This window comes from Bombina bombina, chromosome 7, assembly GCF_027579735.1.
Source record: "Bombina bombina isolate aBomBom1 chromosome 7, aBomBom1.pri, whole genome shotgun sequence".
NCBI lineage: Eukaryota > Metazoa > Chordata > Amphibia > Anura > Bombinatoridae > Bombina > Bombina bombina.
Genome location: NC_069505.1, coordinates 197,894,596 through 197,920,841, shown reverse-complemented (window position 1 = coordinate 197,920,841; position 26,246 = coordinate 197,894,596). Strand labels below are relative to the sequence as shown.

The 26,246-nt window shown below is 43.9% G+C and overlaps 1 protein-coding gene across 9 annotated transcripts in view; it reads right to left on the bottom strand.

Annotated features, from left to right (window-relative positions):
* LOC128666129 (golgin subfamily B member 1) overlaps positions 1 to 26,246 on the bottom strand; it is a 438,305-nt gene that overhangs the window by 287,066 nt on the left and 124,993 nt on the right. For 8 of the 9 annotated variants that reach the window (XM_053720543.1, XM_053720552.1, XM_053720548.1 and 5 more), the window contains exons 11-14: positions 9,627 to 9,736; positions 9,373 to 9,481; positions 9,167 to 9,258; positions 8,775 to 8,925 (exon numbers count right to left, since the gene is read on the bottom strand). In XM_053720543.1, coding sequence (XP_053576518.1) covers positions 8,775 to 8,925; positions 9,167 to 9,258; positions 9,373 to 9,481; positions 9,627 to 9,736 — 462 coding nt within the window. The remainder of the gene's footprint in view (positions 1 to 8,774; positions 8,926 to 9,166; positions 9,259 to 9,372; positions 9,482 to 9,626; positions 9,737 to 26,246) is intronic. The other variant, XM_053720550.1, reaches the window with a different exon arrangement.

Sequence of the window (26,246 nt, the reverse complement as noted above, 5' to 3'; positions counted from 1 at the left end):
TGATGCCTGAATCAGAATAGCTTCCAGATAAGGCGCCACTGCAATGCCCCGCAACCTGAGAACCGCCAGCAGAGACCCCAGAACCTTCGTGAAAATTCTGGGTGCCGTGGCCAGCCCGAAAGGAAGAGCAATGAACTGAAAATGTTTGTCCAGAAAGGCAAATCGGAGGAACTTATGATGATCTTTGTGGATAAGAACATGTAGATATGCATCCTTTAGATCCACGGTAATCATAAATTGACCCTCCTGGATCAATGGAAGAATGGTACAAATAGTTTCCATCTTGAAGGATGGAACTCTGAGAAACTTGTTTAGACTTTTGAGGTCTAAAATAGGTCGGAATGTTCCCTCTTTTTTGGGAACTACAAAGAGATTTAAGTAAAACCCCTGACCCTGTTCCTGTATTGGAACGGGACATATTACTCCCATGGAAACGAGGTCTCTTACACAACGTAAGAACGCCTCTATTTTTATCTGGTTTGCAGATAATCTTGAAAGAAGAAACCTTCCTCTGGGGAAGAGTTTCTGAATTCCAACTGATATCCCTGAGACACAATTTCCAGTGTCCAAGGATCCTGAACATCTCTTATCCAGGCCTGGACGAAGAGAGAGAGTCTGCCCCCCACCAGATCCGGTCCCGGATCGGGGGCTGACCCTTCATGCTGACTTTGTAGCAGCAGCAGGTTTATTGGATTGTTTGCCCTTGTTCCAGGACTGATTCAGCCTCCAAGTGGCCTTTGTTTGTGAATAATTCCCTTCCTGTTTGGCGGAAATTGAAATTTCAAATTTCCCGTTATGTCAGAAATTATCTCCTTCAAGTCAGGCCCGAACAGGGTCTTCCCCTTGTAAGGAATAGTCAAAAGCTTAGATTTGGATGACACATCCGTAGACCAAGAATTTAGCCATAAAGTTCTGCGTGCTAAGATGGCAAAGCCTGAACTCTTAGCCGCCAATTTAGTAATCTGCAGGGACGCATCAGTAAAAAACAAATTAGCTAACTTGAGAGCTTTAATCCGATCCTGTATCTCTTCCAAGGGAGTCTCATTCTTAAAGGGACAGTCTACACCAGAATTTTTATTGTCTTAAAAGATAGATAATCCCTTTATTACCCATTTCCCAGTTTTGCATAGCCAACACAGTTATAATAATATACTTTTAACCTCTGTGATTATCTTGTATCTAAGCCTCTGCAAACTGCCCCTTTTTTCAATTCTTTTGAGAGACTTGCAGTCTAGCCAATCAGTGCCTGCTCCCAGATTACTTCACGTGCATGAGCACAGTGTTATCTATATGAAATATGTGAACTAACACCCTCTAGTGGTGAAAAACTGTTAAAATGCAATCTGAAAGAGGTGGGCTTCAAGGTCTAAGAAATTAGCATATGAACCTCCTAGGTTAAGCTTTCAACTAAGAATACCAAGAGAACAAAGCAAAATTGGTGATAAAAGTAAATTGGAAAATTGTTTAAAATTACATGCTCTATCTGAATCAAAGTTTATTTTGGCCTAGACTGTCCCTTTAAACCAATAAGCGGCGGCAGTGGTGACTGTGACAATGCAAGCCGCAGGCTGTAACAGGAATCAATGATGAACATAAATTTTCATAAGGAGACCCTCCAATTTCTTATCCATAGGGTCCTTAAACGCACAACTGTCCTCAATAGGAATAGTAGTACGCTTGGCCATGGTAGAAACAGCACCCTCAACCTTAGGGACCGTCTGCCAAGAATCTCTAACAGCATCAGCTATAGGATACATCTTTATAAAAACTGGAGAAGGAGAGAAGGTAAAACCTGGTCTCTCCCATTCGTTTGTAATAATCTCTGAAGTCCTTTTTGGGACTGGAAAGACATCCGAATAAGAAGGGACTTCCAAATATCTGTCCAACTTACTCAATTTTTCTGTAGGGAACACTATTGAGTCACAATCATCCACAGTAACCAACACCTCCCTCAGTAATAAACGGAGGTGTTCAAGCTTAAATCTGAAAGAAACTACGTCAGAGTCAGTCAGAGGTAAAACACTCAGACAGTTCACCTTCTGAGAGTACCGCAGTACTCTCCAACTCAGAACCCTGTGAGGGTACGTCTGTAACCATCATAGAATCAGAGGCAGAATTGACTACATAGTTGTCCTGTCTTGAACACTTGCCGTGCGATATGGGCAAATTAGCTAACGCATCAGACAGCGTAGAGGACATCACTGCAGCTACGTCTTTTAATGTAAAAGCTGCAGTGACTGGTGAAATACAAGGTCCCGCTTGAGCGGGTGTTAAGGGCTGTGACGCTTGGGGAGAAAGCTGCGGCATGCTCTGCATCTCATCTGCAGACTCCTGAGAAGCATTCATCTTAGTCAAAGGTTTGTCAAAAATAATCTTATCTCTAAAATGCAAGGCCCTCTCAATACATGAGGGACAAAAAGGAGTAGGGGGTTCCACAGTGGCATTCAAACACATTGCACACACCACAGTTGGGATATCATCATTATCTATGATAAGCAAGAAGCAATTTGGTCAACAGAATAAATTCTTAACTTAATCAACTATATATTAAAAAAAAAAAAAAAAAAAAATAGCAGCACAGACTAAAAATCCAACAGAGAATTTTTGAACTGATCAGATACTGTGCCTTTAAATTGAACATTCAGTCGCAGAAATAACACAAAATGAACCTCTGCAAAATAAACTTTATTCAGAACCTCGCCTCAACAGCTCTGCCGACACAGATGCACCGGATGAATCACAGGAAAAAAGCCTAAGACCGCTCCTTGTCACCATGCGGTCGCGGCGATAACACACAGCCTGTCAGCATCCGGGACTTGCGTAATGGTATCAGCCTGTCAGCATCCGGGACTTGCGTAATGGTATCAGCCTGTCAGCATCCGGGACTTGCGTAATGGTATCAGCCTGTCAGCATCCGGGACTTGCGTAATGGTATCTGCGCGGCAAACAGACAAGCGCGCCAAAGAAGTCCCGCCCATCGTGGGCGTTGCATTAGTCCTACTCCGTGCGGCAAGAGACTTCCGATATACTATGGAGTCCTCAGCGCGGCCTGAAGCTGTTTCACTAACCTCTGCAAAACTATGTCTGCACTCAAACACAAACCGGAACCATCACACAGCCGCAAACTGGAGTCCATAAATAAGACTCCGGTAACCCCAGTGTCAAATAAAATCTCTTAGTGTCACACAAGCCCAAGCATAGGATCACATAGGCTGATAAACGTTAGAGCCTGAAATTAACCCCTTAGTGTTTGTTGCCCTGTACCTCAGTACTCCCAACTCCCACAAACTGTCACAGAAATCAGCCCTGTCTTTGTCAAAGGGCTCTAGATTTCAACAAGATACAAGCACACAGTCCATTCTGAGGTAGCCAGTGTCCCACAAAATACAAGACTGCACTTACCTCATTGCTGATGAACAGCATGAGAAGGTCCACAGGATCAAGAGGTCTTCTCCCTCTAGCAGCTCTGCGGACAGAGAAGGGCCTTAGTTAATATCTGCTAAGACCATCAGTATACAAAGGGAAGCACTAGTATGGGAGGCACAGTGAGGGTAAAACCCCACCAGTTCCCATTGCTTTAAAGCCACCTGTAGCTCTACTCTAGAGGCTGATTATGGCTACACACTATACTAAAATAGCACACTTTGGTACCATTTTAAAAATAATAAACTCTTGATTGAAGAATCTAAACTAACACCTCACTGTACTTCTTCCTATCACTAACACAGGCAAAGAGAATGACTGGGGTGGGAGGGAAGGGAGGAGCTATATATACAGCTCTGCTGTGGTGCTCTTTGCCTCCTCCTGGAGGCGATATTCCCACAAGTAAGGATGAAATCCGTGGACTCATCGAATCTTGTAAAAGAAATAATAAAATCTTGCTTGAAGAATCTTTTCCTAACACCTAACTTTACCACTTCCTTGCTCTAACGTAGAGATAGACTGGGGTTAGAGGGAAGGGAGGTGATATTTAGCTTTGCTGTGGTGCTCTTTGCCGCCTCCTGCTGGGCAGGATTGATATTCCCAATAGTAATAAGATTATCCGTGGAGTCATCGTGTCATTAAAAAGAAATATTTAATTTCATATTAAAGGGATACTCAACCCAATTTTTTCCCTTTCCTGATTCAGATAGAGCATGCATTTTTCTAATTTACTCCTGTTATAAAAACAAAATTGTTCTCTTGGTATCTTTATTTGAAAAAGCAGGAATGTAATATTACAAGCCAGCCCATCTTTGGTTCAGCACCTGGATACAGATGGCTGATTGGTGACTAAATGCAGCCAACAATCAGCATTCGCTATCCAGGGTGCTGAACGAAAAATGGACCAGCTCGTAAGCTTACATTCCTGCTTTTTTAAATAATGATACCAAGAGAACGAAAAGAAATTGATAATAGTAGTAAATTAGAAATCTGCTTAAAATGGCATGCTCTATATGAATCATGAAATAAATAATTTGGGTTCAGTATCCCTTTAATGGAGTCTGTGTGTCACACGTACCAGAGGCGACAAGTAGTGACAAAAGTACACCAAGGGTTGGGGTGTAGTGACCCAGACTGCCCAGGGCTACGCTGTGCAATTACTATATACATCTCACACTATGCCCACTGCACTATGCACAATCATTACATATCAAAGCTTATTATCTAGCAAGAAGCACATAGATTTGTGACCATATATTAAAGAAATATTCATTAGATTTTACAGAAAAGTACCAACGAGTACAGCGTCAGTGCAGTGATCTATGCTCTGTAATGACGCTAATAATCTGATAAATAAGTGAGCAGCCAGACATTCCAGCAGGGCAACGCATAACACAGTGATGAAACATGCTATGCACTGCAACAAACTGACATGCTCTGTACCGCAACAAACTGACATACTGTATAAACGCCCCCACAGGCATCACAGACGTACACTTTCTACTATATAAACACCCCCTCAGGCACCACAGACGTACACTTTCTGCTGTATAAAAACCCCTGCAGGCACCACAGACGTATACTTTCTACTGTATAAACACCCCCGCAGGCACCACAGACATACACTTTCTACTTTATAAACACCCCCGCAGGCACCACAGACGAACACTTTCTACAGTATAAACACCCCCGCAGGCATCACAGAAGTACACTTTGTACTGTATAAACACCCCCGCAGGCATCACAGACATACACTTTCTACTGTATAAACACCCCCGCAGGCACCACAGACGTACACTTTCTACTGTATAAACACCCCCGCAGGCACCACAGACGTACACTTTCTACTGTATAAACACCCCTGCAGGCACCACAGACGTACACTTTCTACTGTATAAACACCCCCGCAGGCACCACTGACGTACACTTTCTTCTGTATAAACACCCCCGCAGGCACCACAGACGTACACTTTCTTCGGTATAAACACCCCCGCAGGCATCACAGACGTATACTTTCTACTGTTTAAACAACCCGGCAGGCACAACATACGTACACTTTCTACTATATAAACACCCCCGCAGGCACCACAGACGTACACTTTCTACTGTATAAACGCTCCCACAGGCACCACAGACGTACACTTTCTACTGTATAAACACCCCCGCAGGCACCACAGACGTACACTTTCTACTGTATAAACACCCCCGCAGGCACCACAGACGTATACTTTCTACTGTAAAAAAAAACCCAGCAGGCACCAAAGACGCACACTTTCTACTTTATAAACACCCCCGCAGGCACCACAGACGTACACTTTCTACAGTATAAACTACCCCGCAGACATCACAGACGTACACTTTGTACTGTATAAACACCCCCGCAGGCACCACAGACATACACTTTCTACTCTATAAACACCCCCGCAGGCACCACAGACGTACACTTTCTACTATATAAACACCCCCACAGGCACCACAGATGTACACTTTCTACTGTATAAACACCCCCGCAGGCACCACAGACGTACACTTTCTACTGTATAAACACCCCCGCAGGCACCACAGACGTACACTTTCAACTGTATAAGCACCCCCGCAGGCACCACAGACGTACACTTTCAACTGTATAAGCACCCCCGCAGGCACCACAGACGTACACTTTCTTCTGTATAAACACCCCTGCAGGCATCACAGACGTACACTTTCTACTGTTTAAACCCTCCACGCAGGCACCACAGACGTACACTTTCTACTATATAAACACCCCCGCAGGCACAACAGACATACACTTTCTACTGTATAAATACCCCCGCAGGCACCACAGACGTACACTTTCTACTGTATAAATACCCCCGCAGGCACCACAGACGTACACTTTCTACTGTATAAACACCCCCGCAGGCACCACAGACGTACACTTTCTACTGTATAAACACCCCCGCAGGCACCACAGACGTACACTTTCTACTGTATAAACACCCCTGCAGGCACCACAGACGTACACTTTCTTCTGTATAAACACCCCCGCAGGCACCACAGACGTACACTTTCTACTGTATAAACGCCCCCGCAGGCATCACAGACGTACACTTTCTACTGTATAAACACCCCCGCAGGCACCAAAGACGTACACTTTCTACTTTATAAACACCCCCGCAGGCACCACAGACGTACACTTTCTACAGTATAAACACCCCCGCAAACATCACAGACGTACACTTTGTACTGTATAAACACCCCCGCAGGCACCACAGACGTGCACTTTCTACTGTATAAACACCCCCGCAGGCACCACAGACGTACACTTTCTACTATATAAACACCCCCGCAGGCACCACAGACGTACACTTTCTACTGTATAAACACCCCCGCAGGCACCACAGACGTACACTTTCAACTGTATAAACGCCCCCGCAGGCACCACAGACGTACACTTTCTTTTGTATAAACACCCCTGCAGGCATCACAGACGTACACTTTCTACTATATAAATACCCCCGCAGGCATCACAGACGTACACTTTCTACTGTTTAAACATGCCCGCAGGCACCACAGACATACACTTTCTACTATATAAACACCCCCGCAGGCATCACAGACGTACACTTTCTACTGTATAAACACCCCCACAGGCACCACAGACGTACACTTTCTTCTGTATAAACACCCCAGCAGGCATCACAGACGTACACTTTCTACTGTATAAACACCCCCGCAGGCATCACAGACGTACACTTTCTACTGTATAAACACCCCCACAGGCACCACAGACATACACTTTCTACTGTATAAACACCCCCGCAGGCATCACAGACGTACACTTTCTACTGTATAAACACCCCCGCAGGCACCACAGACGTACACTTTCTACTGTATAAACACCCCCGAAGGCACCACAGACGACGTACACTTTCTACTATATAAACACCCCGCAGGCACGACAGACGTACACTTTCTACTGTATAAACACCCCCGCAGGCACCACAGACGTACACTTTCTACTATATAAACACCCCAGCAGGCACCACAGACGTACACTTTCTACTGTATAAACACCTCCGCAGGCACCACAGACGTACACTTTCTACTATATAAACACCCCCGCAGGCACCACAGACGTACACTTTCTACTGTATAAAAACCAGCCCCAGGCGCCACAGACGTACACTTTCTACTGTATAAACACCCCCACAGGGGCACCACAGACATACACTTTCTACTGTATAAACACCCCCCAGGCATCACAGACATACACTTTCTACTGTATAAACACCCCCGCAGGGGCACCGCAGACGTACACTTTCTACTGTATATACACCCGCAGGCACCACAGACGTACACTTTCTACTGTATAAACACCCCCCCAGACGTACACTTTCTACTGTATATACACCTCCGCAGGCACCACAGATGAACACTTTCTACTGTATATACACCCGCAGGCACCACAGACGTACACTTTCTACTGTATAAAAACCAGCCCCAGGCGCCACAGACGTACACTTTCTACTGTATAAACCCCCCTGCAGGCACCACAGACCTACACTTTCTACTGTATAAACACCCCCGCAGGCCCCACAGACGTACACTTTCTACTGTATAAACACCGCCCATGCACCACAGACGTACACTTTCTACTGTATAAAAACAGCCCCAGGCGCCACAGACGGACATCTACTGTATAAACATCCCCGAAGGCGCCACAAACCCTTTCTACTGTATATATACCCCCCCTTGCAGGCGCCACAGACGTACATTTTCTACTGTATATACACCACAGCAGGCACCACAGACTTACACTTTCTACTGTATATAGACCCCGCAGGCACCACAGACGTACACTTTCTACTGTATATACACCCCGCAGGCACCACAGACGTACACTTTCTACTGTATATACACCCCGCAGGCACCAAAACATACACTTTCCACTGTAGATTCAAAGACACCGCAACATTCCCTTTCCATTGTAGATACTCAGACACCGCGACATATAGTTTACAATGTAGAGCCATAAATACCACGACTTAACCATTATATTGTAGGGCTACAGACACTGCGACATGTAGGTTTACGTTATATTGTACTCAAAAGTATATAGGGAAGTGCACTTTATATTATGTGCTAAACAACAAAGTAACATGCACTTTATATCGAATATTCACTGACACTGAGCTAAGCTCTTTATATTGTATAGCCACAGACACAACGCTGTATGCTATAGAATTGCCGCACACACACAATAACGCAAAGCCAACTCTATGACACTGTCTCAGAATACACAGTCACACACACACACACACACAGAGTAATCTGCAAACTGATTCTTCTAAACAAAACAGAAAATTCACCTTCTCTGTCCTCTTCCATCTGTGCCATCCTCATGGCAAGGACAACCTTCTCTTCCTGACTTGCCACGTGTGTTCCCTCCGTCTCTGGGTTCATTTCATTCCACTCTAGAAGCTGGTGGTGCAGTTCGTCTACACTGCCGGACTCGCTAGTCTTATACAGAGAAATAAAGATGTTGTGTGTTACACAAACTGAATAGGTCAAAAAAGCAAATATATGCTGTGTACATGTAACCAACAGCACACGTGTGACAGGTCAGCCCTCATTAACCAATGTGATCTGATGCCATCTCACCACACAGCACACGTGATATGTCAGCACTCATTATCCAGAGTGATCTGATGCCATCTCACCACACAGCACATCACATCCAATACACATAACCCACTAGCACCTGAGAATCCGTTCTGTGTGCCACCTGTTCCAGATCTGCTTGCATCTTCCTCTGTTGCTCTTCGTAGTGCACAAGTTTGGTCAGGAGTTGTTCTGCAGAAAATAAATAGTGAGAATATGAAAATGATGCCCTCTAGCCTGCCAAGGACAAATATCTGATGTTAGGCTCCTCACAATGCTGCGCTGAACCTGTCTAAGGGTCATTACCATTAAGTGACCGCAGCTCTGACAAAGAGCTCAGCTTCTCCTCCAGATCTTGCTTCTCGTGCTCTAGCTCTGAAACTCTACTGCTCAATGAGATGTTTTTATCTTCAAGCTACAAAAGGGAAACATGATGTTGAGTTGGCAGGTCATGTAAACTTGTGTATAACTGATGATGTCACAATGGATAACAAGGACAGTGTCAAGATGGAGGAGCATGAGACAACAGAGAGCAGAGGCAAACACATAGGCACTCATACAGTTTTCAGTTCTTCCTCCAGTTGTCTGATTCTGGACTTTGACCAAGCCTTCATTTTAAGGAACTTTGCTTCAGATTTACTTGCCTCTTCTGTCTTCAACTTGAGTTCATCTGAAACAAGCACAATACACTGTAGGTTCCCACCAGACCACCTTTCTCCCCACAGATACATATAAGGGTCACAGCAATCTCCCGCGTCATTTTACTCTATACACCGTGTAGCTGCTTGTGAAATCGTAGAGATAGGTAGAATTATATTTATGGCTGATAAGGAGAAACGAGTGAGTCATGCTATGCCCTGTGATGTCTTAAGATTTGTATTTATGAAATAAAAACAGTAACTGGTTTATTGTTTATGAAGTTCTCCTAGATATAAACAACTTTATAAATGTAAATTCAATCCTAATCTTGCATACTGCGATCAGACTACAGGTAACACCTCCTCCTACAACCCCCCCCCCCACTCTATTGCGTTCTTAAACACTCTTTACATTACTTTAAATTATACTTGCCAGGTCCTGTTCCTCCACCATAGTTGTTAACGTCCATGTTACATTTATGTACAAAAACAGAATTTATGCTTACCTGATAAATTACTTTCTCCAACGGTGTGTCCGGTCCACGGCGTCATCCTTACTTGTGGGATATTCTCTTCCCCAACAGGAAATGGCAAAGAGTCCCAGCAAAGCTGGTCACATGATCCCTCCTAGGCTCCGCCCACCCCAGTCATTCGACCGACGGACAGGAGGAAATATATATAGGAGAAACCATATGATACCGTGGTGACTGTAGTTAGAGAAAATAATTCATCAGACCTGATTAAAAAACCAGGGCGGGCCGTGGACCGGACACACCGTTGGAGAAAGTAATTTATCAGGTAAGCATAAATTCTGTTTTCTCCAACATAGGTGTGTCCGGTCCACGGCGTCATCCTTACTTGTGGGAACCAATACCAAAGCTTTAGGACACGGATGAAGGGAGGGAGCAAATCAGGTCACCTAAATGGAAGGCACCACGGCTTGCAAAACCTTTCTCCCAAAAATAGCCTCCGAAGAAGCAAAAGTATCAAATTTGTAAAATTTGGCAAAAGTGTGCAGTGAAGACCAAGTCGCTGCCTTACATATCTGGTCAACAGAAGCCTCGTTCTTGAAGGCCCATGTGGAAGCCACAGCCCTAGTGGAGTGAGCTGTGATTCTTTCAGGAGGCTGCCGTCCGGCAGTCTCATAAGCCAATCGGATAATGCTTTTAAGCCAAAAGGAAAGAGAGGTAGAAGTCGCTTTTTGACCTCTCCTTTTACCAGAATAAACAACAAACAAGGAAGATGTTTGTCTGAAATCTTTAGTAGCCTCTAAATAGAATTTTAGAGCACGGACTACGTCCAAATTGTGTAACAAACGTTCCTTCTTTGAAACTGGATTCGGACACAAAGAAGGTACAACTATCTCCTGGTTAATATTTTTGTTGGAAACAACTTTCGGAAGAAAACCAGGCTTAGTACGCAAAACCACCTTATCTGCATGGAACACCAGATAGGGCGGAGAACACTGCAGAGCAGATAACTCTGAAACTCTTCTAGCAGAAGAAATTGCAACCAAAAACAAAACTTTCCAAGATAATAACTTAATATCTACGGAATGTAAGGGTTCAAACGGAACCCCTTGAAGAACTGAAAGAACTAGATTTAGACTCCAGGGAGGAGTCCAAGGTCTGTAAACAGGCTTGATCCTAACCAGAGCCTGAACAAATGCTTGAACATCTGGCACAGCTGCCAGTCTTTTGTGAAGTAAAACAGATAAAGCAGAGATCTGTCCCTTCAGAGAACTTGCAGATAATCCTTTCTCCAAACCTTCTTGTAGAAAGGATAGAATCTTAGGAATTTTTATCTTGTTCCATGGGAATCCTTTAGATTCACACCAACAGATATATTTTTTCCATATTTTATGGTAAATTTTTCTAGTTACAGGCTTTCTAGCCTGAATCAGAGTATCTATTACAGAATCTGAAAACCCACGCTTTGATAAAATCAAGCGTTCAATCTCCAAGCCGTCAGTTGGAGGGAAACCAGATTCGGATGTTCGAATGGACCCTGAACAAGAAGGTCCTGTCTCAAAGGTAGCTTCCATGGTGAAGCCGATGACATATTGACCAGGTCTGCATACCAAGTCCTGCGTGGCCACGCAGGAGCTATCAAGATCACCGAGGCCCTCTCCTGATTGATCCTGGCTACCAGCCTGGGGATGAGAGGAAACGGTGGGAATACATAAGCTAGGTTGAAGGTCCAAGGTGCTACTAGTGCATCTACTAGGGTCGCCTTGGGATCCCTGGATCTGGACCCGTAGCAAGGAACCTTGAAGTTCTGACGAGACGCCATCAGATCGATGTCTGGAATGCCCCATAATTGAGTTATTTGGGCAAAGATTTCCGGATGGAGTTCCCACTCCCCCGGATGGAATGTCTGACGACTCAGAAAATCCGCTTCCCAATTTTCCACTCCTGGGATGTGGATCGCAGACAAGTGGCAGGAGTGATCCTCCGCCCATTGAATTATCTTGGTCACTTCTTTCATCGCCAGGGAAGTCCTTGTTCCCCCCTGATGATTGATATATGCAACGGTCGTCATGTTGTCTGACTGAAACCTTATGAATTTGGCCTTTGCTAGTTGAGGCCAAGCTCTGAGAGCATTGAATATCGCTCTCAGTTCCAGAATGTTTATCGGGAGAAGAGACTCTTCCCGAGACCATAGACCCTGAGCTTTCAGGGATTCCCAGACCGCGCCCCAGCCCACTAGGCTGGCGTCAGTCGTGACAATGACCCACTCTGGTCTGCGGAAGCTCATTCCCTGTGACAGATTGTCCAGGGTCAGCCACCAACGGAGTGAATCTCTGGTCTTTTGATCTACTTGAATCGTCGGAGACAAGTCTGTATAATCCCCATTCCACTGTCTGAGCATGCACAGTTGTAATGGTCTTAGATGAATTTGTGCAAAAGGAACTATGTCCATTGTTGCAACCATCAATCCTATTACTTCCATGCACTGCGCTATGGAAGGACGAGGAACAGAATGAAGTACTTGACAAGAGCTTAGAAGTTTTGATTTTCTGACCTCTGTCAGAAAAATCCTCATTTCTAAGGAATCTATTATTGTTCCCAAGAAGGGAACTCTTGTTGACGGGGACAGAGAACTTTTTTCTTTGTTCACCTTCCATCCGTGAGATCTGAGAAAGGCTAGGACGATGTCCGTATGAGCCTTTGCTTTTGACAGGGACGACGCTTGAATCAGGATGTCGTCCAAGTAAGGTACTACTGCAATGCCCCTTGGTCTTAGAACCGCTAGAAGGGACCCTAGTACCTTTGTGAAAATCCTTGGAGCAGTGGCTAATCCAAATGGAAGTGCCACAAACTGGTAATGCTTGTCCAGAAAAGCGAACCTTAGGAACTGATGATGTTCCTTGTGGATAGGAATATGTAGGTACGCATCCTTTAAATCCACGGTAGTCATAAATTGATTTTCCTGGATAGTAGGTAGGATCGTTCGAATAGTTTCCATTTTGAACGATGGTACCCTGAGAAATTTGTTTAGGATCTTTAGATCCAAAATTGGTCTGAATGTTCCTTCTTTTTTGGGAACTATGAACAGATTGGAATAAAATCCCATTCCTTGTTCTCTTATTGGAACTGGATGTATCACTCCCATCTTTAACAGGTCTTCTACACAATGTAAGAATGCCTGTCTCTTTATTTGGTTTGAAGATAATTGAGACCTGTGGAACCTTCCCCTTGGGGGTAGTTCCTTGAATTCCAGGAGATAACCTTGAGAAACTATTTCTAGCGCCCAAGGATCCTGAACATCTCTTGCCCAAGCCTGAGCAAAGAGAGAAAGTCTGCCCCCCACTAGATCCGGTCCCGGATCGGGGGCTATCCCTTCATGCTGTTTTGGTAGCAGTGGTAGACTTCTTGGCCTGCTTACCCTTGTTCCAGCCTTGCATTGGTTTCCAGGCTGGTTTGGGTTGTGAAGTATTACCCTCTTGCTTAGAGGATACAGAATTAGAGACTGGTCCGTTTCTGCGAAAGGGACGAAAAACAGAATTTATGTTTACCTGATAAATTACTTTCTCCAACGGTGTGTCCGGTCCACGGCGTCATCCTTACTTGTGGGATATTCTCTTCCCCAACAGGAAATGGCAAAGAGCCCAGCAAAGCTGGTCACATGATCCCTCCTAGGCTCCGCCTACCCCAGTCATTCGACCGACGTTAAGGAGGAATATTTGCATAGGAGAAACCATATGTTACCGTGGTGACTGTAGTTAAAGAAAATAAATTATCAGACCTGATTAAAAAAACCCGGGCGGGCCGTGGACCGGACACACCGTTGGAGAAAGTAATTTATCAGGTAAACATAAATTCTGTTTTCTCCAACATAGGTGTGTCCGGTCCACGGCGTCATCCTTACTTGTGGGAACCAATACCAAAGCTTTAGGACACGGATGAAGGGAGGGAGCAAATCAGGTCACCTAAATGGAAGGCACCACGGCTTGCAAAACCTTTCTCCCAAAAATAGCCTCAGAAGAAGCAAAAGTATCAAATTTGTAAAATTTAGAAAAAGTGTGCAGTGAAGACCAAGTCGCTGCCTTACATATCTGATCAACAGAAGCCTCGTTCTTGAAGGCCCATGTGGAAGCCACAGCCCTAGTGGAGTGAGCTGTGATTCTTTCAGGAGGCTGCCGTCCGGCAGTCTCATAAGCCAATCGGATAATGCTTTTAATCCAGAAGGAGAGAGAGGTAGAAGTTGCTTTTTGACCTCTCCGTTTACCAGAATAAACAACAAACAAAGACAAAGTTTGTCTGAAATCCTTAGTAGCTGCTAAGTAAACTTTGAGAGCACGAACTACATCCAAGTTGTGCAACAAACGTTCCTTCTTTGAAACTGGATTAGGACACAAAGAAGGCACAACTATCTCCTGGTTAATGTTTTTGTTAGAAACAACTTTTGGAAGAAAACCAGGTTTAGTACGCAAAACCACCTTATCTGCATGGAACACCAGATAAGGAGAAGAACACTGCAGAGCAGATAATTCTGAAACTCTTCTAGCAGAAGAAATTGCAACCAAAAACAAAACTTTCCAAGATAATAACTTAATATCAACGGAATGTAAGGGTTCAAACGGAACCCCCTGAAGAACTGAAAGAACTAGGTTGAGACTCCCAGGAGGAGTCAAAATTTTGTAAACAGGCTTGATTCTAACCAGAGCCTGAACAAAGGCTAGAACATCCGGCACAGCTGCCAGCTTTTTTGTGAAGTAACACAGACAAGGCAGAAATCTGTCCCATCAAGGAACTTGCAGATAATCCTTTTTTCAATCCTTCTCGAAGGAAGGATAGACTCTTAGGAATCTTAACCTTGTCCCAAGGGAATCCTGCAGATTCACACCAACAGATATACCAAATTATGTGGTAATTTTTCTGGTTACAGGCTTTCAGGCCTGAACAAGAGTATTAATAACAGAATCTGAGAACCCTCGCTTTGATAAGATCAAGCGTTCAATCTCCAAGCAGTCAGCTGGAGTGGGTCGAACGGACCTAGAACAAGAAGGTCTGTCAAAGGTAGCTTCCATGGTGGAGCCGATGACATATTCACCAGATCTGCATACCAAGTCCTGCGTGGCCACGCAGGAGCTATCAAAATCACCGACGCCCTCTCCTGATTGATCCTGGCTACCAGCCTGGGGATGAGAGGAAACGGCGGGAACACATAAGCTAGTTTGAAGGTCCAAGGTGCTACTAGTGCATCCACTAGAGCCGCCTTGGGATCCCTGGATCTGTACCCGTAGTAAGGAACTCTGAAGTTCTGACGAGAGGCCATCAGATCCATGTCTGGAATGCCCCACGGTTGAGTGACTTGGGCAAAGATTTCCGGATGGAGTTCCCACTCCCCCGGATGCAATGTCTGACGACTCAGAAAATCCGCTTCCCAATTTTCCACTCCTGGGATGTGGATAGCAGACAGGTGGCAGGAGTGAGACTCCGCCCATAGAATGATTTTGGTCACTTCTTCCATCGCTAGGGAACTCCTTGTTCCCCCCTGATGGTTGATGTATGAACTTGGCCCTCGCTAGCTGAGGCCAAGCTTTGAGAGCATTGAATATCGCTCTCAGTTCCAGAATATTTATCGGTAGAAGAGATTCTACCCGAGACCAAAGACCCTGAGCTTTCAGGGATCCCCAGACCGCGCCCCAGCCCATCAGACTGGCGTCGGTCGTGACAATGACCCACTCTGGTCTGCGGAAGGTCATCCCTTGTGACAGGTTGTCCAGGGACAGCCACCAACGGAATGAGTCTCTGGTCCTCTGATTTACTTGTATCTTCGGAGACAAGTCTGAATAGTCCCCATTCCACTGACTGAGCATGAACAGTTGTAATGGTCTTAGATGAATGCGCACAAAAGGAACTATGTCCATTGCCGCTACCACCAAACCTATCACTTCCATGCACTGCGCTATGGAAGGAAGAGGAACGGAATGAAGTATCCGACAAGAGTCTAGAAGTTTTGTTTTACTGGCTTCTGTCAGAAAAATCCTCATTTCTAAGGAGTCTATTATAGTTCCCAAGAAGGGAACCCTCGTTGACGGAGATAGAGAACTCTTTTCCACGTTCACTTTCCATCCGTGAGATCTGAGAAAGGCCAGGACAATGTCCGTGTGAGCCTTTACTTGAGGAAGGGACGACGCTCGAATCAGAATGTTGTCCAAGTAAGGTACTACAGCAATGCCCCTTGGTCTTAGCACCGCCAGAAGGGACCCTAGTACCTATGAGAAAATCCTAGGAGCAGTGGCTAATCCGAAAGAAAATGCCACGAACTGGAAATGCTTGTCCAGGAATGCAAACCTTAGGAACCGATGATGTTCCTTGTGGATAGGAATATGTAGATACGCATCCTTGAAATCCACCTTGGTCATGAATTGACCTTCCTGGATGGAAGGAAGAAGTTTTCGAATGGTTTCCATCTTGAACGATGGAACCTTGAGAAACTTGTTCAAGATCTTGAGATCTAAGATTGGTCTGAACGTTCCCTCTTTTTTGGGAACTATGAACAGATTGGAGTAGAACCCCATCCCTTGTTCTCCTAATGGAACAGGATGAATCACTCCCATTTTTAGCAGGTCTTCTACCCAATGTAAGAATGCCTGTCTTCTTATGTGGTCTGAAGACAACTGAGACCTGTGGAACCTCCCCCTTGGAGGAAGCCCCTTGAACTCCAGAGAATAACCTTGGGAGACTATTTCTAGCGCCCAAGGATCCAGAACATCTCTTTCCCAAGCCTGAGCGAAGAGAGAGAGTCTGCCCCCCACCAGATCCGGTCCCGGATCGGGGGCCCGCATTTCATGCTGTCTTGGTAGCAGTGGCAGGTTTCCTGGCCTGCTTTCCTTTGCTCCAGCCTTGCATAGGTCTCCAGGCTGGATTGGCTTGAGAAGTATTACCTTCCTGCTTAGAGGACGTAGCCCTTGGGGCTGATCCGTTTCTGCGAAAGGGACGAAACTTAGGTTTATTTTTGGTCTTGAAAAGACCTATCCTGAGGAAGGGCGTGGCCCTTGCCCCCAGTGATATCAGAGATAATCTCTTTCAAGTCAGGGCCAAAGAGTGTTTTCCCCTTGAAAGGAATGTCAAGCAATTTGTTCTTGGAAGACGCATCCGCTGCCCAAGATTTTAACCAAGCGCTCTGCGCCACAATAGCAAACCCAGAATTTTTTCGCCGCTAACCTAGCCAATTGCAAGGTGGCGTCTAGGGTGAAAGAATTAGCCAATTTAAGAGCACGAATTCTGTCCATAATCTCCTCATAAGAAGAAGAATTACTAATAATCGCCTTTCCTAGCTCATCAAACTAGAAACACGCGGCTGCAGTGACAGGGACAATGCATGCAATTGGTTGTAGAAGGGAACCTTGCTGAACAAACATCTTTAGCAGACCTTCTAATTTTTTATCCATAGGATCTTGGAAAGCACAACTATCTTCTATGGGTATAGTGGCGCGCTTGTGTAGAGTAGAAACCGCCCCCTCGACCTTGGGGACTGTCTGCCATCAGTCCTTTCTGGGGTCGACTATAGGAAAACAATTTTATAAATATGGGGGGAGGTACTAAAGGTATACCGGGCCTGTCCCATTCTTTACTAACAATGTACGCCACCCGCTTGGATATAGGAAAAGCTTCGGGGGGCCCCGGGGCCACTAAGAACTTTTCCATTTTACATAGTGGTTCTGGAATGACCAGATAATCACAATCATCCAAATTGGATAACACCTCCTTAAGCAGAGCGCGGAGATGTTCCAACTTAAATTTAAAAGTAATCACATCAGGTTCAGCTTGTTGAGAAATGTTTCCTGAATCTGAAATTTCTCCCTCAGACAAAACCTCCCTGGCCCCCTCAGATTGGTGTAGGGGCCCTTCAGAAACCATATCATCAGCGTTCTCATGCTCTACAGAATTTTCTAAAACAGAGCAGTCGCGCTTTCGCTGATAAGTGGGCATATTGGCTAAAATGTTTTTGATAGAATTATCCATTACAGCCGTTAAATGTTGCATAGTAAGGAGTATTGGCGCACTAGATGTACTAGGGGCCTCCTGTATGGGCAAGACTGGTGTAGACGAAGGAGGGGATGATGCAGTACCATGCTTACTCCCCTCACTTGAGGAATCATCTTGGGCATCATTTTTACTAAAATTTTTTATGACATAAAATACATATAGTTAAATGAGAAGGAACCTTGGTTTCCCCACAGTCAGAACACAATCTATCTGGTAGTTCAGACATGTTAAACAGGCATAAACTTGATAACAAAGCACAAAAAACGTTTTAAAATAAAACCGTTACTGTCACTTTAAATTTTAAACTAAACACACTTTATTATTGCAATTGCGAAAAAGTATGAAGGAATTGTTCAAAATTCACCAAAATTTCACCACATTGTCTTAAAGCCTTAAAAGTATTGCACACCAAATTTGGAAGCTTTAACCCTTAAAATAACGGAACCGGAGCCGTTTTTATATTTAACCCCTTTACAGTCCCTGGAATCTGCTTTGCTGAGACCCAACCAAGCCCAAAGGGGAATACGATACCAAATGATGCCTTCAGAAAGACTTTTCTATGTATCAGAGCTCCACACACATGCAGCTGCATGCCATGCTGTCCTCAAAAACAAGTGCGCCATACCGGCGCGAAAATGAGGCTCTGACTATGATTAGGGAAAGTCCCTAAAGAATAAGGTGTCTAAAACAGTGCCTGCCGATATAATCATATCAAAATACCCAGAATAAATGATTCCTCAAGGCTAAATAAGTGTTAATAATGAATCGATTTAGCCCAGAAAAAGTCTACAGTCTTAATAAGCCCTTGTGAAGCCCTTATTTACTATCTTAATAAACATGGCTTACCGGATCCCATAGGGAAAATGACAGCTTCCAGCATTACATCGTCTTGTTAGAATGTGTCATACCTCAAGCAGTAAGAGACTGCACACTGTTCCCCCAACTGAAGTTAATTGCTCTCAACAGTCCTGTGTGGAACAGCCATGGATTTTAGTTACGGTGCTAAAATCATTTTCCTCATACAAACAGAAATCTTCATCTCTTTTCTGTTTCTGAGTAAATAGTACATACCAGCACTATTTTAAAATAACAAACTCTTGATTGAATAATAAAAACTACAGTTAAACACTAAAAAACTCTAAGCCATCTCCGTGGAGATGTTGCCTGTACAACGGCAAAGAGAATGACTGGGGTAGGCGGAGCCTAGGAGGGATCATGTGACCAGCTTTGCTGGGCTCTTTGCCATTTCCTGTTGGGGAAGAGAATATCCCACAAGTAAGGATGACGCCGTGGACCGGACACACCTATGTTGGAGAAATTAGGCTTATTATTAGCCTTAAAAGACCTATCCTGTGGGAGGGCGTGGCCCTTTCCCCCAGTGATGTCTGAAATAATCTCTTTCAAATCAGGTCCAAATAATGTTTTACCTTTGAAAGGAATGTTAAGCAATTTTGTCTTGGAAGACACATCCGTGACCAAGACTTTAGTCAAAGCACTCTGCGCGCCACGACAGCAAACCCTGAATTTTTCGCCGCTAATCTAGCTAATTGCAAAGCGGCATCTAAAACAAAAGAGTTAGCCAATTTAAGTGCTTGAACTCTGTCCATAACCTCCTCATACGAAGATTCTTTACTGAGCGATTTTTCTAGTTCCTCGAACCAGAAACACGCTGCCGTAGTGACAGGAACAATGCATGAAATTGGTTGTAGAAGGTAACCTTGCTGTACAAAAATCTTTTTAAGCAAACCCTCTAATTTCTTATCCATAGGATCTTTGAAAGCACAACTATCTTCGATAGGAATAGTAGTGCGTTTGTTTAGAGTAGAAACCGCCCCCTCGACCTTGGGGACTGTCTGCCATAAGTCCTTTCTGGGGTCGACTATAGGAAATAATTTCTTAAATATAGTGGGGGGGACAAAAGGTATGCCGGGCCTTTCCCACTCTTTATTTACTATGTCCGCCACCCGCTTGGGTATAGGAAAAGCGTCGGGGGGCACCGGAACCTCTAGGAACTTGTCCATCTTACATAATTTCTCTGGAATGACCAAATTGTCACAATCATCCAGAGTAGATAACACCTCCTTAAGCAGTGCGCGGAGATGTTCTAATTTAAATTTAAATGTCACAACATCAGGTTCAGCTTGATGAGAAATTTTTCCTGAATCTGAAATTTCTCCATCAGACAAAACCTCCCTCATGGCCCCTTGAGATTGGTGTGAGGGTATGTCAGAACAGTTATCATCAGCGTCCTCTTGCTCTTCAGTGTTTAAAACAGAGCAATCGCGCTTTCTCTGATAAGTAGGCATTTTGGATAAAAGATTTGCTATGGAGTTATCCATTACAGCCGTTAATTGTTGCATGGTAATAAGTATTGGCGCACTAGATGTACTAGGGGCCTCCTGTGTGGGCATAACTGGTGTAGACACAGTAGGGGATGATGTAGTATCATGTTTACTCCCCTCATTTTAAGGAATCATCTTGGGCAATATCATTATCTGTTGCATTACTGTCCTTACTTTGTTTGGACACTATGGCACAATTATCACATAACTTTAAATGGGGAGACACATTGGCTTTCATACATATAGAACATAGCTTATCTGATGGTACAGACATGTTAAACAGGCTTAAACTTGTCAACAAAGCACAAAAAACGTTTTAAAATAAAACCGTTACTGTCACTTTAAATTTCAAACTGAAAACACTTTATTACTGAATATGTGAAAAAGTATGAAGGAATTGTTCAAAATTTCACCACAGTGTCTTAAAGCATTAAAAGTATTGCACACCAAATTTCAGAGCTTTAACCCTTAAATTAACGGAACCGGAGCCGTTTTTACATTTAACCCCTATACAGTCCCAGAATGAGGCTCTGTCTATAACTAGAAAGGCCCCCATCTGAAAAAGGTGTCCAACAAAGTGCCTGCCGTTTTTCTAAATGTTCCCCAAGATTATAATACCAATAATTAGTTAGAATCTGCATAATATGCCTAGTAAAGCAATTGTTTTAGCCCAGAAAAATGTCTACCATTTTTTAAGCCCTTTTTGAAGCCCTTTATTCTTTTATGTTTAACTAAGAAAATGGCTTACTGGTCCCCATGAGGGGAAATGACAGCCTTCCAGCATTACATGGTCTTGTTAGAAATATGGCTAGTCATACCTTAAGCAGAAAAGACTGCTAACTGTTTCCCCCAACTGAAGTTACTTCATCTCAACAGTCCTGTGTGGAAACAGCAATTGATTTCAGTTACTGTCTGCTAAAATCATCTTCCTCTTACAAACAGAAATCTTCATCCTTTCCTGTTTCAGAGTAAATAGTACATACCAGCACTATTTTAAAATAACAAACACTTGATAGAAGAATAAAACTACATTTAAACACCAAAAAACTCTTAACCATCTCCGTGGAGATGTTGCCTGTGCAACGGCAAAGAGAATGACTGGGGTGGGCGGAGCCTAGGAGGGATCATGTGACCAGCTTTGCTGGGACTCTTTGCCATTTCCTGTTGGGGAAGAGAATATCCCACAAGTAAGGATGACGCCGTGGACCGGACACACCAATGTTGGAGAAATAGAGCTCTGAACAATAGGGTGACCCAGATTACATGAAATTGTGTGCCAATAAGGAGTTAACTGGGCAGTGTGCTACAAAGGTAGCTTGTACACAGCATTCACATAAGTGCCAGAATAAAGTGACAATCATAGAAAACGTATGGAAATTAAAAATGAGAAACACTTAGGTGAATCAACTGCTAACAGCAAAACACGTGATAACAAAATGGAATGCGTACAGTGATATTACCATATACACCCTACATCCTCAGGTAGCAAGAGCAGTGCAAGATACCACTAAAGAAAAAAAAGCTTTACTAGAAATATTGAACAAGCTAAAATGCTTGTAATCAAACTTCACAATGTACCATTATCCTCTTCTGATTCTAATGTGTCCTTTTCCAGCTAAAATTTAGGCTCTGGGCCTTAACTTGGGAACCTGCTGTTGCTAACTTACGAGAGCTACATTTTTATTACGTTTAGGGAGGAGCAGAGCCCTTTTTTAAACATTTTATTAAAAGAGCATCTGACAAGGTTAAGCATTAGCTTATTGGTAAGTTCTGCAGTTACATTTCTAGATATTTTTTAAGATTTCTAATATATATGAAGAGAAAAACAAAAAAATGTATTCTTACCTGATAAATGTATTTATTTCTTGACACAGCGAGTCCACGGATCATCTCATTACTATTGGAAATATCACTCCTGCCCAGCAGGAGGCGGCAAAGAGCACCACAGCAAAGCTGTTAAATATCACCTCCCTTCCCTCCAAACCCAGTCATTCGACCAAAGTAAAAGGAGAGAAAGGAAGCAACAAGGTGCCTGAGGTTTATAACGTGACAAAAACATGTCTTAGAAAAACAGGGCGGGCAGTGGACTCACCGTGTCAAGAAAGAAATACATTTATCAGGTAAGCATCAATTTTGTTTTCTTTCTAATGACACGGTGAGTCCACAGATCATCTAATTACTATTGCGAATCAATACCCAAGCTAGAGTACACAGATGATAAGGGAGGGACAAGACATGGAACCTAAACAGAAGTCACCACTGCTTGAAGAACCTTTCTTCCAAAAGAAGCCTCAGCAAAAGTATCACATTTATAGAATTTTGAAAAAGTGTGTAGAGGACCAAGTTGCAGCCTTGCAAATCTGTTCCACAGAAGCTTCATTTTTGAATGCCCAGGAAGAGGAAACAGCCCTCGTAGAATGAGCCGTGACTCTCAGGAGGCTGCTGTACAGCAGTTTCATAGGCCAAGCAAATTATACTCTTCAGCCACAAAGAAAGAGAAGTAGCTGTAGCTTTCTGACCCTTGCGTTTCCCAGAGAAAACAACCAACAGAGCCGAAGACTGCCGAAACTCCTTAGTCGCCTGTAAATAGTATTTCAACACACGCACCACATCTAGGTTTTTCAGCAGACGCTCTTTATGGGAAGAAGGGTTAGGACATAAAGAATGAACAACAATTTCTTGATTAATGTTCCTATCCGAAATAACCTTAGGAAGGAAACCCAACTTAGTACGCAGAACTACCTTATCAGAATGAAAAATAAGATAATGGGAATCACACTGCAACGCCGAGAGTTCTGAGACTCTGCGGGCAGAAGAAATTGCAACAAGAAACAAAACTTTCCAAGATAATAAGGAAATTTATGCTTACCTGATAAATTGATTTCTTCTACGATACGACGAGTCCACGGATTCATCCTTACTTGTGGGATATTATCCTACTGCTAACAGGAAGTGGCAAAGAGCACCACAGCAGAGCTGTATATATAGCTCCTCCCTTTTCTCCACCCCCAGTCATTCGACCGAAGGTATAGGAAGAGAAAAGAAAAGCTAAAAGGTGCAGAGGTTACTGAAGTTTTGAAAAACAAAAATATAATCTGTCTAAAATGACAGGGAGGGCCGTATCATAGAAGAAATCAATTTATCAGGTAAGCATACATTTCCTTTTCTTCTACTAGATACGACGAGTCCACGGATTCATCCTTACTTGTGGGATACAATACCAAAGCAACAGGACACGGATGAACGGGAGGGACAAGACAGATGGTTAAACAGAAGGCACCACTGCTTGAAGAACTTTTCTCCCAAAAATAGCCTCAGAAGAAGCAAAAGTATCAAATTTGTAAAATTTGGAAAAAGTATGAAGGGAGGACCAAGTCGCAGCCTTACAAATCTGTTCAACAGAAGCATCGTTTTTAAAAGCCCATGTGGAAGCCACAGCTCTAGTAGAATGAGCCGTAACCCTTTCAGGAGGCTGCTGTCCAGCAGTCTCATATGCCAGGCGGATGGTGCTTTTCAGCCAAAAAGAAAGAGAGAGGTAGCCATAGCTTTTTGACCCCTACGCTTTCTAGAATAAACAACGAATAAAGAAGATGTTTCACGGAAATCCTTGGTCGCTTGTAAGTAAAACTTCAAGGCACGAACCACATCCAAGTTATGTAACAGACGCTCCTTCTTAGAAGAAGGATTAGGACACAAAGAAGGAACAACAATTTCCTGATTAATATTCTTATTTGAAACAACCTTAAGAAGGAATCCAGGTTTAGTACGCAAAACCACCTTATCAGAATGGAATATAAGATAAGGCGAATCACATTGTAACGCAGAAAGCTCAGAAACTCTTCGAGCAGAAGAGATAGCAACTAAAAACAAAACTTTCCAAGATAAAAGCTTAATATCTTATGGAATGCATGGGTTCAAACGGAACCCCTTGAAGAACATTAAGAACTAAATTCAAACTCCATGGCGGAGCGATAGGTTTAAATACAGGATTGATTCTGATTAAAAATAAAAACTATCATTTTAACACCTCTTTCACTTTACCTCTTCCTATTACTAGTATAGGCAAAGAGAATGACTGGGGGTGGAGAGAAGGGTGGAGCTATATATACAGCCCTGCTGTGGTGCTCTTTGCCACTTCCTGTTAGCAGGAGGATAATATCCCACAAGTAAGGATGATTCCGTGGACTCGTCGTAACTAGTAGAAGAAAACTTAATATCTAAGGAATGCATATGTTGAAACAGAGCCTGTTCAAGAACTTTAAGAACAAGGTTAAGACTCCAGGGAGGAGTAACAGGTTTGAACACAGGCCTGATTCTGACTAAGGCCTGACAAAAAGATTGCACGTCTGGTACATTCGCCAGACGTTTATGTAACAAAATAGACAAGGCAGATATTTGACCTTTCAAAGAACTTGCCGATAAACCTTTGTCCAAACCTTCTTGTAGAAAAGACCAAATTCTAGGAATCCGAACTCTACTCCAAGAGTAGCCTCTGGAATCACACCAATGCAGATATTTACGACATATCTTGTAGTAAATCTTCCTGGTAACAGGCTTACGAGCCTGAATCATAGTCCCAATGACCGACTCAGAAAAACCACGCTTAGATAAAATTAAGCGTTCAATCTCCAAGCAGTCAGCTTCAGAGAAACTAGATTTGGATGAAGGAAGGGCTCTTGAAGTAGAAGGTCCTTCCTCAGTGGAAGTCTCCAAGGAGGGAGAGATGACATCTCCACTAGGTCTGCATACCAGATCCTGCGAGGCCACGCCGGTGCAATGAGGATCACCAACGCCCTCTCCTGTTTGATTCGAGCAATGACCCGAGGAAGGAGAGCAAACAGAGGAAATAGGTATGCAAGACTGAAATTCCAAGGAACCGCCAGAGCATCTATAAGTACAGCCTGAGGATCCCTCGACCCGTACCTCGAAAGCTTGGCGTACTGACGAGATGCCATGAGATCCAGTTAGACCTGTCCCCATTTGAGAATCAAGCTGGAAAACACTTTTGAATGGAGTTCCCACTCCCCTGGGTGAAAGGTCTGTCTGCTCAGAAATCTGCTTCCCAATTGTCCACTCCTGGAATGTGGATCGCAGATAGACAGCAGTTGTGGGTCTCCATCCACTGGCTACCTCTGGCTACCTCTGTTATGGCCAAGGAACTCTGAGTTCCTTCTTGATGGTTGATGTAAGCCACTGAAGTTATATTGTCCGATTGGAACCTGATAAACCGGACCAAAGCTAACTGAGGCCAGGAGAGAATTGAAGATTGCCCTCAGCTCCAGAATGTTTATGGGGAGAACCGACTCCTCCCGAGTCCATGTCCCTTGAGCCTTTAGAGAGCCCCAGACTGCTCCCCATCCCAGCAGGCTGGCGTCCGTTGTCACAATCACCCAGGTGGGTCTGCGAAAGCAGGTTCCCTGGGAGAGATAATCGTGAGACACCCACCAAAGAAGATAGTCTCTTGTCGCCTGATCCAGATGTAATCGCAAAGACAGATCTGCATAATCCCCATTCCATTGACTTAGCATGCATAACTGCAGAGTTCTGAGGTGGAAACGGGCAAACGGAATGATGTCCATGGTAGCTACCATCAGACCGATTACTTCCATACATTGAGCCACTGACGGCCGAGGAGAGGACTGAAGGGCCAGACAAGAGTTGAGGATCTTGTAATGGTCCCTGTGGATGGGAACATGCAG